Genomic DNA, 15801 nt, shown 5'->3' with positions numbered 1-15801 from the left:
CCTCAAGGCCAAAAGGACAGTGACCTAAGAAATGATTATTTCTATTCATCTGCAAGTGTGGTCCAAAGGAACAAGTTTAGATGTAGACACATAAAGCTGAGTGAGAAGGTACCATCCCAAATGCCTTCCTTGTACCTGGACAGCTGAACAGCAAAGTTGTGCTGGTCTTTGTGATCAGCAGTTTTGCTTAAAATCTGGGTCATACAGGACATTTCAGTGACCATCTAAGCATTCTCCAGCCAGCAACAGTCCAACTGAAGTGGAATAAAAGCTTGCAGCTCTCACAAAACTCTCTGAATGATTACTGCACCTTTTTCTTGCAGAGTAACTAAATCTCAAACACACTTCTAAAAGGAAAATATTACTATTCTCTTTTACAGCTGAGAAAACAGGGACATTGCAGCTTGGCTAATGGTGACTCAGGGGGAATCAAAATAAAGATTTCCTGGTATGCTCTTCTACTACTGACTAGGCTTAAAATAGTGAGAATTTACCCCCCAGGAGAGACCTTTAAAACTCTGATGGACAATTTTAACTCCATTGTCCATAAAAGCCTATGGTCACGCATTCTTATTAGACATTGAGACATTTTCTGTTTGGATTCCACTTCTATAAAGTGGAAGAGAAATACAGTTAGGAAAAAAGAATTAAGGCCAGGCATGTTATACAGAAACAAAAATACTATGCCTGAAGCTCATTCTTTCAAAAGATAAACCTGCAATTGTAAAGATAAATGGTAGGTTTGCTAAATTTCCCTCAACCATCCCAAGGGGTTACAGGTATAAAGCCAGTTTAAGTGGCTGTTCATTCTTGATTCATGTTCATTCTAGCTCTTTTGAGAGAGAGCCACACTGAATCAAGTTAAAGACTGAGTTGATCAACTGAGGATTGTGAAGAACAAAAAAAATTCCATCAGTCAGCTGAGCTATAAAAGCAAGCAGCAAAATAGATTCTGTTTCAGACTAAGCTGTCAAGATAACAACCTTGAATATGAAAGCTCAGCCAGCCTGAAGTTGCTGCACTCAATCCAATGACAGCAAAGGAAAAGTTTGCATTGCCAGTACAGGCTCACACCATTAGTAAAAGCTGTTTCATTCTCTCCAGAAAACCACATCAACTTCCCTGAACAGATGATCAAGTAATCAACTAGGGAGTAAGCTCTGCTGGAAGAATTGGTGGAGAATGTGAATGTATTGGCTGCAGAAGACATAGAACTGTGGCATTTAAAATCCTGAGAAATGTGTACAAGACAGAGTCCTGTACCTTCAGGTTAACATATTTTGTTTAATTTAAGGAATGTCTCAGCAGAACTTCACAAGGGAAATTCTGTCCTGGCCACCCCAAGGAACCCAAGTGTGCTCCTTTATCTTCAAAGACAGCCTTCTCTAAGTAAAAAATCAGTCCTTTCTGACAAACAGAAATTACAGCAGAAATTGACTGAGGAACTCCTGACTGATCTCAAACACCAACAGAAAGGTACACAGAAGTAGAAGTGATGATGGGCTGGCCAGCAGAGATACAGAAACACAGCCCAAGTATACAGAGAAAATTAGGAAAGCCAAAGCTCAGCTGGAGTTCAAACTGGTAAGAAGTAAGAAGAAGGCCTTCTTTAAGTACACTGGAAGCAAAAGGAAGGTTAAATAAAATATGGTTTACTGTTCAACAATGCAAACAACATGGTAACAAAGGATGCTTTTGTACTTTCAGGCTCATGTACACAACATCTTTTTCACCTGTTTTCACTGTAAGTTCTGCTTTAAGGCCTGTCAGGTCCTCGAGCCTTCAAACAGCATACAGGAATAAAGCATTGCCTACAGCAGGGGAAGACTGAGTTAGTGAGAACTTAGGCCCATTGAAACCAACAGGCTGAACGTGAAGGCACTGAGGGAGCTGGCTAATGGCACTGTGAGACCACACTACAGCCTCTTTCCTATGCCACCATCATCGTCCTCAGTGACAGCTCTCCAACTAAAACCCTGACTTAGGACTCTCCTGCTGCCCACAACAGCCAGCAAGCAGGCAGCCAGCCCTCTGAGGGAAATTGTTGTTCCTCTTTACTCAGCGACTGTGAGATAGAGTTTGGAGGATGTCATTCATTTTTGTGCTCCCCCTTTACAAGGGCACTGCAGCAATTTCAGTGGAAGGTCACAGAGCTGGTTTGGGGGCTGGAGCACAGGACAAGTAAGGAGAGCTCAGGCAACATGGTTTCTCCATATTTAAGAAGAAAAAAGGCTAAAAAGAGATCTCATTGTATATAATCCCTTAATAACTGGGTTAGAGAAGGCAGTCAGACTCTTCTCAGAGATGAACAATAACAGAACAAGAGGCAGTGAACACAAGCTGGAACATGGGAAATTCCAACTAGATGCAGATATATTGTTTTTCTTACTGTGATGGGAAAATGTTGTCCAGAGAGAATTGGCATCACCATCCTTGTAGCTACTCAAATGGACAAAGTCCTTAGCAACCTGCTCTAACTGGCTGAGACCTGAACAGGAGGCTGGATTAGAAATGCCACAAGGTCCCTTTAAACCAAAGCATTCAATGGTTCTGTAACTTGGAAAATCTCCTCACAACTACTTTTCACCGGCACATTCCTCATGAATCTGACAAAGCAAGCCATGCCACCATCAAATGCAAAGGGTGATCTTCAGTCTCATCAATCAGGATGGAGTACAGAAGCCAGCAAAGAGGGGAGCTACACATCAAACCTCTCATAATCATTTCATGCAGGTCCCTCACACACCAGGGCCAGCCCTGTGTTGGAATCATCACAGTACTCTACTAGTTCCTTTCAAGTGTCTGTTGCACACCATCAGCACTAAATAAAAAGACTGTTTCTTTTCACATCTTCTTCATCTTTTTCTTGCAGCGCTGGTTGAAGACAGGTGAGGATCCCATCAGGCTGTCAGCAGAATGAGAACCATAGCTGCTCTCAGAGCCATTGGGGCTTTGTGGCATCCCAGCTTCACTCATGCCTGACATTGGTTCCTCAAAGACATCACTGCCTAGAACCCCGTGGCCATGTACATTCGCCTCCTCGTTTTCCTGTGGCTCCATTTTCACCTGTGCCAGGTTCCACAGTGGGGAAGCATTCACCTCAGCCCCTAGAGAAGGAAAAAGCAAACAGTAGTAACTGAGTAAAAAGATAAATCACAAACAGCACGCAGATGCAAGGGACAGCAGCAAAGGTAGAGATGGAGCAAAAGCAAAGCCACAGTTTAACTGTGCTGGGGGAAAACAAACAAAACACACCCAAGCACTGTGATCAATAAAAAAATATCTGTTGACTTATTTAATAGTCCAGCAATTACCACTGCAAAAATATGCTGGTATCCTTTCACTGTTAGCCTGCACGTGATTTTCTCCATGAGGAACAATTCCACATCACTCTCCAGAAGGAGTGTCCCAGCAGTGAGTACACCAACAGCACATGGACTAGACCCTGCATAAGCAGGACTCTGAGGCAGTCCAGAAGTCATTATGAGGACTTTGCAACTGTCAGACATCCTGGGCTTCTGCAGGGGAGGTGAAGTGAGTGGGCAGAGGACTAGGTAGATGAACAATCCCAAATTCCACTTTCAGCACTGAAATGCAGGGACATCAAAGCTGCAGTCAGCCACCTGCCTGCCTCCTTGTACTCAGCACCCACAAGTCTCATCCCATCCTTGAGCAGAACAGACAGAAATCATTTTGGCTCAACCTCACAGATGCCCTGCTGGGAAATAGCTCCTCCCAGACTCACTTTTTTATAAAACATTTCTGGACTAGTGTGCAATCTGAGCACTGATTGAGGATTTTCTGTACAAGATTACCAAATCATATTCCTTGATAACAGCAAATGTTTTCTCCCCAAGAGAAATAATTACAGATTGCATTATATCTGTTTAAGTTTAAAGTGAGACAAAAATCCTATTAAAAACACACTAATTGGTCTCCTTGCTGAGATGGGCATAAACAGACCAGAACTGAATAAACTGTGAAATCTTCTCTCTCTCGTGTGGGGTTAAGCTCAAGTAGAAAATTTTAAAAAACACCAAAACAAAAAAAAAACAAAAAAACCCAACCAATCAAAAAACAAAAACAACAAAAAGACCCACTACAAAAACAACAAACAAAATAGGAAACCATTTTAATACGTTTTCCAAACTTCAAGTCTCAAAGAGCACTGCTACAGTTTGAAAGCACAACCAAAGCTCTTGTACTGAGCCAAACCTATGACCATTCCCTATTATCAGTATACTAGTAACAATAGGCCATTATTAGTAGAAATTACAAAGAGAACAAATGCTCCAACATGTGTCTGTGCCAAGAATTCTCCTTTATGAAGAAGTCAGGAATCTTTTCCAGATCAGTTTAGCCAAAACCAAGGTTCATGAGACCTTTTTGATAACACAGCCTACATTAGCTCAGTTACCTTAATGGAAGCCTTCCTATGTCAATCATAAGGAAATGCATGTCTCTCAACAACAATGGACACATCATTAAAATGCTGTTCCAGAGTTACAGCTCCAGTCTACATAATAATCAAAGGTGCTCACTAAACTAAACTGTGTCTTTCCTTCATCAGTTGCTCTTCATCGCTCAGCCTTATTCCTTTCAGCTCTGTCACCTGTCACTAAGAGTGTCACTAATGACTAAAAGTACTTAAGCATCAACAAAGGATGTTTCATCTTCAAAGCACTTTAACTTCAAAGTACTTCAGAAATAAGCTAATCTTCACGTTATCCTGAGAGGCGGAGGAACAAGGAACAATTTTGCCTCCATTTTCCCAACTGCAATGAAAGTAAGCAGCCAGCTCACAACGGCAGTGTCAGACATCCACAGAAACACAGGAAGAACATTGAAAGCTGTAATGAGAGTTTTGCCCTCAGACACTGAAGCCTCTCTGCCCTCCCTGCAGGCTTCACACCTGCATTTTGAGATGGCAATGGTCTAATTGCAGCAGCTTTTTCTTGCTCCTTAGGATATTACAACTCTCCAACCTGCCCAGGTCTAGACTGGAACTTCTCACAGATGAGATCTCCAAAGGCTCTTGTGAAGTGAAGAGGGGTTTTCAGGAAGGAACAGAGCACTTGTACTCTTAATTAGAAAACATCAATTCTGTATCAGAGAAGCAAGAGGCATTTAATATACAGCTAGCGTGCTAACCTCTTGGTCTCAAGTGGTAGATGCTAATACAAAGCCTTCCAGATGAATCACTTGCAACCCTGGATGGGCCAGAGGAATCTGCTGCTCCTTCTCCCACAATATTGCAAACAGTTTACATTTCAGAGGTGACATAGAAAACAGTATGAGCTTTCAGAAAAACATTAGATGGATTTATGTTTTTTAAAACTCAACAATGCAAAAACACTAGTGGACTTAGAGGCATACTCTAACCTCACTATACATGCTACTTAGCTTAGGGTTAATAGGAGGATAAGCTTCATTGTTTTTTAACCAGATTTTTAAGTGAAATAGTTATTGCAGGGACTTCCAGAGTTCAGATGGTTCCATGCAAAATTGAAACTGCCTCTTTTTCATTCCAGGATGCTCAGCTTCACCAAAGAGCGAAGATAATGAAACTTCTATGCTGATATAAAGCAGGCACGGCCATAGCAGATTCTCCCATGCTTGCCACCAATGTTCTTCAATGTCACCAAGGGATGGCATTTTGAGGAAAAGAGTGGTCTCCACAACCCCATTAATTCATTCACCATTTCACTTTCCATGGCCTCAGCCAAGTACAGTAGGCTTTAGGGTACAGACAGTTGGAGGGATTCCCAGGAGCCCATTTCACATAAGTCACTAATAAGCTTTCACAAAACAGTGACTGTCATTACCAGGGTAATTTCTGAATATGGAGGACATCCCCAAGTACCATTCATATTTCCAGAATTCATTCAGTGCCTAAACTATGTAATGAACATGGCTTTCAAGTTTGCAGGAATATGAATCTCTGGACACAAATCCAAACCTAACCAGGGGAAACAAGATCACAAGGAACTGTGATCTGTTTCCAGGAGAAGAAAAGAAAGTTTCTTCTTCCTGCTTCCAGGAGAAGCAAGAGACCCCTACCTGAAGTCTGTGGGGAAGCTTCTACTTCCAAGTTGGCAGAGAAGCGCTCACTTTGACCTCCAAGAACTCCAACAGGCAAAGACTGGTCACCAGAAGCCAGATCTCCTTCCAGCTCTTCACTTATGGGGAAAGTTATATCACTAACAGGTTCCTCCTTAATTTTCACAGGTTTTGTGTCTTCTGCTGCCTTTTCAGGGTTGACAATCTTCTCATATTCTTCAGAGAGCTGCTTGCTAACCTGTCAAAGATCAGCAGGTGAAAAAGAGGCCAGAAAGGTGAGAGTGACTTCAGAGGCTCTGATAGCAATTACATTGCAGTGCACTCTGTTCCCTGAACATTATTAACATCTGACCTGAATGAACAAGTAAACAACTTACCAGCTACACAAGAGATGTTTTTTTCCATTTAAGTGCACCTTCTGTTCTGTAACAAGGGACTTTAATAAGAGGTTTAATCCACTAACATCTGACTGATAAATATGAGCACCGTTATTTTGTAAACAGAGATGATGAGGCTCAGAAATTTAAACAGAGCATGGAACAAAAGCAAAATGTCTCAGTCTTACTCTTTGGTTTTACCTGTAAGACTGTTCCCATTCTACAGTAACAAATTCACCCCAGCATGAAAAACCAAGTGCTATAGATCTTCAACAGCCCTGTAGTCCCCACTGGGCAAAGCCTGAGTATATTCTGCCAGATTCACAGCAAAAAACACAGAAGTTTTCTCCAGTGAAACAAATACAGGAATCAGATTTAGAACTACCCTGCACTTCCAGAAAATTAACAACAACAAACAATTACATTTAAACATTTCAGATTTCATCTGCTTCTAACAAATACTTGTTTATACAACTAAAACCTAACAGTCAGTGACCTGTGCTCAGGAAAATTGCAAGACTTTTTAACAGCAGAAGCAAGGAAGAAAAAGAATAGCAAAGCCTATTTCCCCCTTCTAGATATACTTCCAAATAAAGGGGCTACTGTGGACCTCAGTCCTGCATAAAGAACAATGACTGTTAAGACAATGATCAGCTGCAGGGTGAGAGTGAACTGCAGCAGCAGAACAATGCAGAAAACCCAGATTCCAAAAGGACAACAAAACCATTTGAACAAAAATGAACAGAACCGGTATTTTGAGCAGGAATGTTTCCAACAAAGACAACTCTTTGGAATGTTATTTTTATATAAGAAGGTAGCCCCTGTGAGACAACTCACATCACAAAATACTGCCCTACACTCCTAAAGCTTAAGGAAGTCACTCCTTGCTTAAGCGAACACAAACCACTCTACAGCCTAGAAATTGATCTCTGCTTACTTGTTTTCCAAAATGTTAACCAGCCAAATATCCTGCTAAAGGAGAAAATTCAGTTCCTCGGTCAGTTCTGATTTTAACTCTACTTGATAATTTTGACTGGGTAATTCAAGAGCTGGGGGACTCTTCTTAAATTCAGGCATGCCATCAGTAGAGCATCCTTAGTAGTCTCACTAGGAAGACAAATAAGGGGCTCTGTCTTCCAATCATAAAGTTCCTGTTCTCTTTCCCTTGATGACTCCTCTCCACACCCAGCAGGTTTTCCAGTCAGATTTCCCCTCAGTAAGACTCCGGAATAAGCAACTGTACTGGGGGTACATTTCTTGTACGGCCAGGTCCCTCATGCTCTCCTCACCTGAAGCATGTAGCTGTGATAATCCTTGATGCGGTGCTGCCAGAACTTCTGCAGGGAGAGCACGCTGCCGATGCCCACCTCGTGGAAGACCTGCTCCATGACGTCAGGGAAAGGCGTGTGGCCGAGGCGCGCCTCCCGATCCACGGCAAAGCGCAGCAGCTTGGTGAACTTGAGGCAGTACTCGTGCGCGATGTCCGTCAGGGTCTCCAGGACGCTCTCGTTGGCGCACTCAAAGCCCGTGTGCGCCAGGATGGTGGCCATCGACTGGTACAGAAGCTGCCGGCAGGAAGACCAACTCAGCTCTGTCACTGGCTCCCCTTTTCCTCTGAGAAACAGGAAAGACAAAAAGAGCACACTTGCAAAAATCTGAAGGAATGGATCAGTTGAAGAGATACTGTCAATAATAAGGTGATGTGCAAAGGGAAAGCAGGGGGTTTGGGGTTCTCCACAGCTTCTGTTATATATGAACACCACCTAATAAGTGTTTATTTGCTTTTCCTTCTTCCCCTCCCTCCAAATCAGCACTTCCAAGTTTAATTTTCCCTTCTAATGCCAAAAGATTCTTTGGGTGATTCATGAATGTGGGATGCTAATCTTCTGAACCCTTAAGCATCTCCCTTTCCACCTAAGAGCTTTTCTCCTGGAGAAATAAATGGGTGAATTAAATGGGTCCTTGACACAAACAAAAAAAAGCATTTTAAATAACATAAATGCAAATAATTTCCCCTCTCAGTTATTTACATTGCTCTTCCTTATTATCTCTGATGTCACAGGCCTAATAGTCAGATACAAAGGCTTCTGGAATAGACAAGATTGGAATTTCTAAAGCAAAAGACACACATAAAAAAGCAAGAAATGGGACACACATTCTTTTCATAGAGGTACACTGCAGCCAAAAAGACTGTTTCTCTGCTCTCGTTTCCTGTAGTCACTAAGCATGACACTGAAAGAAGTATCCCCATATGCAACCTAAGGTCCTGGGAGGAGGCCTGGACCAGTTTGGCCATAAAGCACCATTCCCTGGTCTTGGGTTTAAGATTTCCCTCCTCTGTTGGTAAGCAGGAAGGAGTGACTACACAGGATGGAGGAGATGGAGAACAACTGACATGAGCACTTCAAACATCATTCGCTTTATAGCCACCCAACCAAATTTTTCATCAACATGAGTTAACAAATAGATATTCCCCAGAGGAGTTAGGCAAAGCCTCTGATGGAGAAACACATATCTACCAGATTTCTCAACTTACAATTAAGGGCATGTCATCTACTTGCCCATATCAGTAACATGGACTTCAAATATCAATGTCAAAAATCAAATTCCATTACTGCTAAGTGTGATACTCACACACTCTTTTACACTCCATTCAGCACCAGGGCCAGAACTGAGCTAACGATTTCACTCTCCATTTGTTTCTGATAATTTTCTCCCAACATCTTCCACATCACACTGGAGACTGTCCTCGCTGCTACCCTGCATCACCACACACTCTTTCCAGTAGAAGGACCTGATTTAACAGCACACAGACAGTACTGATGGCTTGATAAAGTTCTCACTGATCTCCAACAATTCATGAGGAACCCTTCAGTCTCACTGAGAAGCTGGGCCACAGAGCCTCAGCTTCCCCGGATCCTCAGAGCTGACACACAGAAAACACAACAGTAAAACACTGAAACACTGCAGTAAAAAAGTAAGGAGGAGTGAAAAGGAAGGTGAAACTTAGAACTATCAGGATGAAGATTATTCATTTTTAAGAACGCCAGCACAACACTTTCAAATAAAGGGGGAATCACACTGTATTAAGAGTGGCATATGATCACATTTCTAAGTAGATATTAAGAACAGTATGTGAATCTCAGGTCATGGATTCATCCCAGCTATTAATTGATGGAAAATAATTAGCATCCCAATTTCTACTCAATTATGTAACTACTCTGCAAAGCAGACAGCAGGCACCCTGACAAGATTAATTAAAAGATCATCAGTTTCTTTATAAAAAAAAGTCACCCATACTATTTTTGCATCCCCCTCACTCCTCCCTCCACCTCAGCAGCAGAATTCTTAAGTTCACAAACAGCCATATGTCTCACACAACACCAGGACCAAGAGTTTACAACAGAAAGAAACACCCATCAAAGAAAATCAACCAGAAAACAATCTTAAAATTAATGTCTATTAAAAAGAATCTTTTTTTTAATATAAAGGACAGACCTAGCTGTCTGTCCAGCAGCCAGCAGTGGAGACCATCTTATGCTACCAAAACTGAATACCAGGCTACTATTAGTACAGAGACATTCACTAAAAACACTGTGGATAAACTTTGGCAATCCCAAGCAGGATACTTAGCCACTTGCAAAGCAGAGTAAAACAACCATTCAGTAATGCATATCACTGCTCAGAACTAGCAGAGAATATTGTGTCTCTTTTAAACTCCTAGAGGAAAAGAAACTAACTGTGAGCATTAAAATGCAGCTTGGTCACTATGCTGGAAGGCATATAATCAACTTGAAATCTAATCAATTAAAGACAGAGAAGAAAGACATTTCAGGTACTGTACTCAAATCCAAATCTCCATTTCTTGCTCTTGGTAAGGCCAATCAATTTGGTTTTGTTTTTCTTATGTTTTCTTCTCTTGTTTTCCTGTTTCTCATAATAAACAACAGAGAAATATGACTAAAAGCCAGAACAGAGAGCAAAAATTGAAATATTGTTGTAGATGTTAATAGAAACCAACAACAAAAATAACTTTTCTTCATCTCCTTTAACTTCCAGGTACCCTCTGATAAGAATGCACATGAACAAAAACGGTCCTGTAGCCACATTTATGTTGAAAGCAGTTATCTAATGTCAAGCCTTCCCAAAAAGGACAAGCAAACTTCTTCTTTTCCGTGATGATCATAGCTAAAGAGCCTTTGTGCTAGATTTCATCCAGATAGAACCAAAAATGCACCCATCCAGATATTATCATTATGTAAAATGCCATCCTCTGCAGCACTTAGTTCTTTTCCTGAAAGTCTCAGTCATATATCTACAAGTAAACATGAGTGCTGTAATCCCTAAAGTTTTGTCACCAGAGATTAGCAGAACAGGGAATTAGTCCTGTGACATGGCAACCTCCTCTACAGAATATATAGTATGAAATTTACCACAAATACTGGCCAACTCTTCAATTTTGTATGTCTAACACCAACACCAGATGATGTTCCAGACATCTACCTGTCCAGCTACAAATTCATTAGACCCAAGGGCCAGCCTTCTCCCACCACTACCAAAAACATGCACAGCTTTACAGCAGAAGACATGAAAATAGTGTCCATTTATACCAACCAGACTTATTTTCTGATTTAGTCAGTTTTCAGAACTCACAAAAGGCCCACTTTCTGTGTCAGTCAGTTAAATGACATTGAGGCACCCCACAAAAGCAGCACCATCCATCCCTCCAAGCTCCTCTCCTGTAGGGCAGTTTTTCTTGGAGGGAAGGGGAGCTCATGGCTCCTTTCTCATCTGAGTGTCTTCAGGGGACAGACTAAGTCAGCACAAGGATCAGCAGCTGAGGCTCAATCAACTGCAGGACTGGACTGAAGTGCCCTGCTCCCTCCTAGGTGAGCATAAGCCAGCAGCAGATGGAGGGAGGGACTGCTTTTCCTAAGAACAGGACAATTTGATGAAACATTATGCTGTCAAGTTGAATTTCTACCAAATGAGCTGCAATGAGGCTGCTTTAGAGCCATTTTCCCAAAGCAGTAAAATAAAGGAGAACATTGTAGAAACAAGATACACTAGTCAGAGAGAGCACCAAAGAACACAGCACACTAACTCAAACCAGAAAGTTGTTTTCTTTCAGGAAAGAGCCTTTTTACACCTCATCCTGGGTAAGTCTCTTTTTAAATACCTCTGCTACATCTACAGAAGGCTGCACAGGTATGAACAAAAGATGCTCAACAGATAATGGTAAAAATAAATTGGGTCTCAGTGGCATAACCCAGACCAGTCAGCTTAGAAATGGACTGAGCCAAAGCACTTAGATCATCAGGGGAAGTGTCTCCTGCCCACTTTAATTACCACTGCTCCAAATCCTTCCCTACATTAAAACTGCTATCCCACTGACATGTACTCCTCTACTTCTGCACAGACATTTCTTCACTACAAGTCCTTCTGCCAAGAGCTGTCTTTCCATTGCAAGCTCCCAATTTTGTTTACAGATTACCTTTCAAGGCAATCCAACATGGCCAGGAATGCAAATGACCAAATGACTGAGAAATCTGTTAAGAACCCAACCATGCACACACAAGAAGAGGCACATGAGTAGGTCAGGCTTCTTTTGAAGATGGATGCGTGCTAGTCTGAGGAAGCTGAGCAGAGAAGATGGAAAAGCTAGCAGCTGTTATATGGTAAGAGTCTCCTGTCAAAATGGTAGTTTCAAGTCTACAGTTCCTTATTCATTCTTCATCAATTACACTTTAAGCTGCTTTTCTATTTCTACACCAAGCAAAACCAAATGTTAATCCTTTATTGTGCATTCCAAGAACTGCAACATCACCAGGACCAGATGGTACTTCATCCAAGAATATTAAAGGAATGCAAGGATGAAATAGCTGAATAGCTGTGGTCAGTCTCCTCTTGCTTTAAACTGCCTTGGCCCATGAGGACCAGAAGACAGAAAACATGAAAACATTTTCATTTAATACTTTCAGAAGAAATGTGGAAAACTGCAGGCTGTGAAGCATAGATATATTTTGGTGCATCAGGGAAATTCAAAGAACTAGAGGACACACAAGTAAATATGCTCAGAAAGAACCCAGAGTGCTCATTTTTAACAGTAAAAACTACTTCACAAACCTACCAGAGCCCTCCAAATCTATCAACAAGTGAGTAGATCAGAGATCTCCACTCTGGAGTCCAGGTCCTCCCTGGGGGATCTGTGCCAGAATCAAAATATTTTTTATCATGTTTTTTTAACATATTTATAAACAGTCTGGAAAACTGTAGGAAGGAACAGTGTAGTAATTATAAAACCATTGTTAGTACAGACTTTGGGGGATTGATAACACCAAACCAACTCAAAAATAGCCATAAATTAAGCTCTTCCTCATCATACAAGAGGTAGGGGTTAGATATGGGGCAGAGGAAAACCAAAACCAATCCAGGAGATAACAAAATAAAAGACAAGGGAACGGTGTGTCAAAGAATGAAAATGAGTAACAGGGAAACAGAAGAGGACAGGCCTACCTTAACTAAACCTGTGATCTGATTCAGGCTGGCTACTCTTATATCTTCCTTTCTTCTCCTATCTAAATGTACCTACACTACTTCTCAGAGCCAGGCTACTGACCCAAAAAACCAGAATTATAATATGGATTTATCCAAATACTGTAATTCTGATAACTGTATTTCAGAAGGCAGTGCAGAATTAAGTATTACCATGTTTTATTAGAGGGAAGAATGTTCTTGCTTTAATTTGATTTTACACACTCAGAAGCATCAGCAAATCACAGAACTTCATTTTTGCTACTAGAACAGCATCTATAAAACAGTTGCTATTCTTAATTCATGTGTCTCAAAACAGTTAGGAACAAACATGCAACAACAACTCAGAGCCTTCCCCCTGGAAAAGCATATATGTGTTTGGGTTAGCAAGCACACAATTAAGTTCTGGAATACACTGCAGCTCATTATAAATCCACTCTGTCAGCCACAAAACATTTCATTTCAAAACTGTCTCCAGTTTCCACAACACAGTCCTTACACTCCCCCACGTGGCTGACCACTAAATAACATTTCTTTACCCGGACCCCAAAAACTCAGAAGGAGCAACAGAAAGACAAAGCAGCCCTCAAAATGTGGCCAGAGCCATAGAAAACTGAATTTCAAGCTGAAGGCACTGAGGAGGACAGAATAGAACACTTCTCAGTTCTACAAACCACAGGGCCACGGTGCAGGAGTCACAGGCCCTGACTACTCTCACAAAACCCTATTTCCCTTCAGTCTCTGCTATCTGCTAATTGCTTTGTATCTTCTGAGAAGGATGACAGTGTTCCTCCAGAAACAGCACTAAAGAATCACTCTATTGTTCAGAGAGACTCTGTTACCAAATGCAACATCTTTAAATAAAATGCATTTTATACAACCTCAGGCCATTAAAGATCTCAGTGGGATTTAACTGATAAATTACATTCCATTGATGCACATTTACCCATTTTAAAAACTAAAATGTGTTATCCTCTCCCTCAAAATGTTCATTACTGGACATAGTAGCAAGGATTAATCCCTTCATTTAAATGCACATAACCTACAAAGTACTCTAAGATATTGCAAGAAATGCAACACCTCCTTGTGAAATCAGTGCCTGTCAGAGGGACTGACAAGCAGTGGTGGCAATACTATTTAATCAAAGGCTGGCAGCAGAGGTAGAAGAAGCACAAATTTTCTTTACACTTTGTCCAGCTGGTGGAGCCAGTAGCAGAGACAAGAATTCCCTTCACTTGTGCTCATTTCCAGCTCTGACTGGAAGCCCACCAAACTGGGTGGAATATGATAGTCACCAGTGTCACAGTCCTCAGCCACTGAAACCTTACAAATACATTATCAAATCATCTTTTCAGAACCTGCAGCTGAACAGCCTAAACCCAGTCACGTGTTTTCTGGATTTGCAATTACAGTAACACAACTTTAGTTGCAAGTGATCTGAACAGAAGAGACTTCACATCCTGTAACTAAAACTGTGGAAACACCACTGACAAAACCATGCACGTGCATTTAGCATGGCACTAACAAGACAGAACTCAGCACCACACATCCACATTTCACAGACGGGAAGCAAAAGCAAGCAACTTGGAAAAATACTTGGAAAAATCCAAGTATTTCCTTTCTAAAGACTGTTTTATACTTTACATACAACTGCTTGACCCTTCAGCCTGAGGGAATCAACATAACTACATATACATTTTAGAACACTCAGCTTTCCTTCAGCCAAGAACTAACCTAAAGAAATACCAACACACCTGTAGAAATCACTCTCTGGGTCACTATGCCTCAGCTGAAATGGCATTTTGGGGGTTTTGCTATCCAGAGGAAGCAGGTCATCGGGGAGAGGTGGGGAGGCCGGACAAGATGGCAGAGGTTCATTCTCTTCGGTTTTGATGCCCTCTGCTTGCTGCTGGTTCTGAGCCTGAGCGGCGGCGATGAGGCTGCGTAGGCGCCGGTTGTGCTGGATGAGCTGGATGGTGTGAATGGTGAGGCTGCAGGGCTCGGAGGGGATGTCCAGCATGGTGGTGGGACGGGGCTTGTTCGCGGACGGCTGGTGCAGTGGGGGATCCTGGACTTCCACAGTGCGAAACTCCCGCTGCAGCAGGTCAAAGGAGCTGCGGTTGGCCTGGCTGGAGGAAACCGGGATCTCGCCCCAGTACCGCAGCATTTCTGCATAGGTCACCTGTGCTGCTCAGGACCCAGAAGAAGGCTACCAACTGCTGCGGGAATAAAGGAGCTTGTTGCAGGGAAAAGCACTTTGGGCAGCAACAGACACAGGGGTTGGGATGACGCCAACTCAAGTTACGGCTGCCAAGCACGCTGTGGCTCAGTGCCTCGCCGAGCAGCAGAGTGTCCTCAACGGCATTAGGATGCCACTCTGGCAGCTTACAGATCGCATCGCGGCTTTTCCTGAGGGGAGAAGGGGCAGAAACAAACGCACTCGTGAGACGGAAATAGTTTCTGTGTGTAACAAGGGCTGGTGTGGGCCCACCTGGGCCTCGCTGAGCGGGACCCGCGGCGTGGAGAAATTCCGGGGGCCGCACTCGACTCGCCCGCCACTCGCTCTCTGTCCCTCCCCGAGCCCGCGGCTGCCCCGCACCCCAGACCCGCAGCTGCCCCGCACCCGCCTACCCCGGCGCTCCGCTCCCCTCCGGGCCGCCCAGCCGGAACTGCGTCCCGGTCCGCCGCCGACAGCGGCCCCTCCGCCGCCCGCGCTCCTCCGGCCCGGAGGAGTAAAGCGCCAGCCGCTGCCGCTGCCCGCCACCTCGCCCGCCGCCGCCGCCGCCCTCCCTAACTCGCCCCTCACGCTGCCCCGGGCCGCGCTGGGCGG

At 43.0% G+C, this 15801-nt stretch overlaps 1 protein-coding gene across 1 annotated transcript; it reads right to left on the bottom strand.

The window, feature by feature from the left end:
- Nucleotides 1–1631: 1631 nt before the first annotated feature.
- Nucleotides 1632–15668, bottom strand: SUPT7L (SPT7 like, STAGA complex subunit gamma). Its single transcript, XM_036380784.2, has 5 exons — nt 15603–15668; nt 14726–15380; nt 7727–8051; nt 6061–6298; nt 1632–3107 (listed from the first exon to the last, which is right to left on the bottom strand). Exons 2-5 carry the CDS (start codon nt 15136–15138, stop codon nt 2845–2847), a joined length of 1239 nt encoding a protein of 412 aa, XP_036236677.1. The 5' UTR covers nt 15139–15380; nt 15603–15668; the 3' UTR covers nt 1632–2844.
- Between the last annotated feature and the right edge of the window lie 133 nt (nt 15669–15801).

This window comes from Molothrus ater, chromosome 3, assembly GCF_012460135.2.
Source record: "Molothrus ater isolate BHLD 08-10-18 breed brown headed cowbird chromosome 3, BPBGC_Mater_1.1, whole genome shotgun sequence".
Classification (NCBI taxonomy): domain Eukaryota; kingdom Metazoa; phylum Chordata; class Aves; order Passeriformes; family Icteridae; genus Molothrus; species Molothrus ater.
The sequence above is the reverse complement of the archived record's forward strand: the minus strand, read 5'-3'. Positions and strand labels throughout refer to the sequence as shown.

Excerpts from the sequence above, each read along its gene's own strand:
- SUPT7L (XM_036380784.2), bottom strand. The coding sequence starts at position 15,138 with ATGCTGCGGTACTGGGGCGAGATCCCGGTTTCCTCCAGCCAGGCCAAC. Across the intron at positions 8,052-14,725 it reads CCAGAGAGTGATTTCTACAG|AGGAAAAGGGGAGCCAGTGA; the intron begins GTGTGTTGGTAT and ends CCTGTTTCTCAG. Across the intron at positions 6,299-7,726 it reads ATCACAGCTACATGCTTCAG|GTTAGCAAGCAGCTCTCTGA; the intron begins GTGAGGAGAGCA and ends GATCTTTGACAG.